Raw genomic sequence first — 3,295 nt, 5'->3', positions numbered from 1 at the left:
TCAATTGTCGAAACAGAAACCGTCACCGTGATAAAATATTTCCCAATTTATCACAGTTATTATAAATCCACGAAGCATGATTTATAACAAATTCCAGCAAGGATAGTCCAATCGTCCATTAAAATATCATCGAACAACTGCGGCGGACGCCATGACCGAAGGAATTACGATGATTAATATAAAGTGTCTGATTGTAAATAGCACGTTTTTTAAGGGAAGTTATGGTCCGCAATGTGGAAGAGAATCCGGATGACCACAGTGACCAGCATATAAGATGGTATGCAAATAGCACAGCCTTCCACCACCACCCCAATTCATTAAAACTGAAGAACACACAAACATTATTGAGTTACGTACACAACGTACGTTACTATACACAGAGGTGTTCCCAATATTTTTTTTGAGAGTATACTAAGACTCTAGTCAAGGTGAAGATCCATGATTTAAACAAGGGAGGGTAGAATGATACAAATAGAACCTTTTTTTAAGTATTTAAAAATACTCATAAATCTTTTTAAAATAAAAGTAATAAACATGAATATTTAATAATATACAAATATTTTTACTGTGGTCTATAATTATAAAGGATGTGTTAAAAATATGAAAAAAAAAATCAAACTTTTAAAAAAAGCTTGAAATTACCTTTATAAGTCAATAAAATATGAAAATATACAAATACTAAAAAATTTAATTAAATAAATTGTTAAAAAATAATTTCTGCATCTTATTTTCGTCGTCTATTTCTTTTCTTTCTTTACCTCTAGGAGTGGAAACGGCAGAACGGTGATCTCTTAACCAAATTTTAATATAAGGTCTAGGATTAAAATCTGCAATTGAAGGGCCATTGATAGAGATGAACATCAAATCTGACACATTTTCAATGTTTAAGCTAGTCCTTAAATCAGTTATTGTCAAATTCATATCGGAAAACCCTCGTTCACAATCAGCTGTTGAAGTTGGGAGTATATTTAATGCTTTCATGAAACTAGAAAAAACATTTCTTGAACGGAAGTCAACTACACTTTCAAATTCAGAAAAACCTAATGTCCGTGATACTCTTTTAACTTCATCTTCTCCCTTTGCATCATTAATTGCTACTTTGAACACTTCATCAATTACCTATAAAATAAAAGACGATTTATTAAATATTCATTTATTCTGTTTAAATAATCAAAATATTGAAATAAATTATCAAAATAATAGTTTTTTTCTTTACCTGAATGTCTTCTAGCATTGTTTTATTTTTTGAGTCATCAAATAAGCGTTGACGCATTCTGTCTACTAAATTTTGCAAAAATTGTAACCTGTTAATCCCTCCTGATTTTGTCATTGTAATATTGACACCTTTGTTAATTCCTTTCTGAATAGCTTCTATAATTTCCTTTTCTTTTTCCCCAGGTTCAGCTTTCAGACTTTCTAAAATTCTAATCGTTCTATTTATCTCCGACTGGGCACGCATTAGAGTTGTTTTTCTGGACTGTAATATACAAGATAACATTGCAAGCTCAGAAAGAACATCGTAAAAAAGTCCAAGTTCCTCCAAAAAAGAAGAGGATTCTAATTTTTTTTTTATGCCATTTGATGTCACATCATGTGTTTTACTAACATGTAAATATATTCCCGGATAATTATTCCATATGGCTTTTATAGTTCGAAAACTGCTTGCAGACCAGCGTACATTCAAAACACGACCTATTTTTTTCATTTCAATGCCTACTTCAACACAAGATTTATCTAAACCCATTGAATTTTTAGGACTTTGATGATAGTAAGCGTAGAGTTTGTCCATTAGACTTTGGAAACGAGAGACTCCAGTACAATCTTTTATTACGTCATGTACTGAGAGTTCGAGGCGATGACATAAACAATGCCAGGTAAATAGATTCGGAATTTTTTCGCGTAGTTTAGTAGCAACTCCAGCTTTCTTACCCGTCATTACACTTGCTCCGTCACTGGCAAAAGCAATCCAGTTGTTTAATGCAAACGATGTTGATATCCCATTACATTCTAAACTTAACCAAATAGATTTTTCGATAGTTTCAGCATCTTGTCTATCTAAGTCAATCAGGTCTAAGAATGCTACAACCGGCGATTCTACGTCAAAATATGATGAAATATACAAAATTAGTGTACATTTGGTACTCAGCGTTGTTGATTCGTCAATCATTATGGTAAATTTCGAATTCGACTGTATAAGGCGTAAAATAAGTCGTTTGCGCATCTCCTTTGCAATGACGTTTACCATTCGAGTGGCAGTTATTCTGCTATGTAAGGAAGATCCCATGTCCAATCCATTGATTTGTTGTAATTGAACAAGTTCTTCAAACTGTTTAAAGGGACGGTGATTTTTTGCCAAGCAATATACAGTTCTAAAAAGTCGCGTATTGGAATCAATCTCTACTTCAGATATACGTTCGAACATTTTATCTAATACTTTGTCTGAGCTTTTTTTCAATATGTTTTCAGCTAACACATGAGCTTTGCTTTCTGAATGTTGTTTAATTTTATTTCTTAATGAAGCCAGTTGATTTGTACGATTACACCCAGCAGCTATGATTTCAAAGCCTACCCACTCAGAAGAAATTCGAACTTTGCTATCGATGTTAGATTTTTGAAAATTGATACTATTTTTAGCTTGAATGCAATTATTACATCCTAGTTTCCCATTTTTGCTACTTAACCATGAGTTTTTCTTTTGAAACTCTATTACCTGTTCTTTTGTCCATAATGCAGGCCAAATTTTGGAAGTATCCCATACATCTTGTATTTGATTATCGATTTGACTATCACTAACAAAATTATCTTCATTGGGCATCACTAGCTCGTGTGAACTAGTAGCACAAATGGCAGTATTAGTCGCATTTTTAGGTTTTTTTTCTCGGGGCATAAAAAAACTATCAAGTGTTCCGCTTTCACGTTTAAAATTCGAACTCATATTTTGATAAAAATTTAAATAACACTTTATACAGTAAAACAGATTAGGATAGTTAATTAAACTCAATTAAATAAATTAATAAAACTGCTCAAATAAAATGAATACGTTAGTAAATAATAATTAATAAAAGAATTAAGAACTTATTCACGGTAAACACAAACGGTAGATCACACAACGCACAATCGATTTATAAAAATAATAAAATGTTACAAGTCGGCGGTAACGGATGTACTGATTAAATTAATCGTGTTCAGAGTCAGACGCATTTCCATCATCTAACGCGATAGTTCGTTTCTTGTTTTCTGAGAATCTAATAATAGTTGTAAGATATAAGTGTCATATTTCCGTTATCAGCGTCAT

General features: G+C 32.0%; 1 protein-coding gene across 1 annotated transcript; it reads right to left on the bottom strand.

Moving 5' to 3' along the window:
- Positions 1–596: 596 nt before the first annotated feature.
- Positions 597–2,850, bottom strand: LOC113554213 (E3 SUMO-protein ligase KIAA1586-like). Its single transcript, XM_026957950.1, has 2 exons — positions 1,217–2,850; positions 597–1,119 (listed from the first exon to the last, which is right to left on the bottom strand). The coding sequence occupies exons 1-2, from the start codon at positions 2,813–2,815 to the stop codon at positions 688–690; spliced, it is 2,031 nt and encodes a 676-aa protein (XP_026813751.1). The 5' UTR covers positions 2,816–2,850; the 3' UTR covers positions 597–687.
- Between the last annotated feature and the right edge of the window lie 445 nt (positions 2,851–3,295).

Source organism: Rhopalosiphum maidis, chromosome 2, assembly GCF_003676215.2.
Source record: "Rhopalosiphum maidis isolate BTI-1 chromosome 2, ASM367621v3, whole genome shotgun sequence".
Classification (NCBI taxonomy): Eukaryota; Metazoa; Arthropoda; class Insecta; order Hemiptera; family Aphididae; genus Rhopalosiphum; species Rhopalosiphum maidis.
Note: the sequence above shows the minus strand (reverse complement) of the source record. Positions and strands in the feature narration are given on the sequence as shown.

What these genes read in the sequence shown, in the direction of transcription:
- LOC113554213 (XM_026957950.1), bottom strand. Translation starts at nt 2,815, where the DNA reads ATGCCCAATGAAGATAATTTTGTTAGTGATAGTCAAATCGATAATCAA. An exon ending in CAATGCTAGAAGACATTCAG is followed by an intron (nt 1,120 to 1,216) that starts GTAAAGAAAAAA and finishes TTTATTTTATAG; the next exon opens with GTAATTGATGAAGTGTTCAA.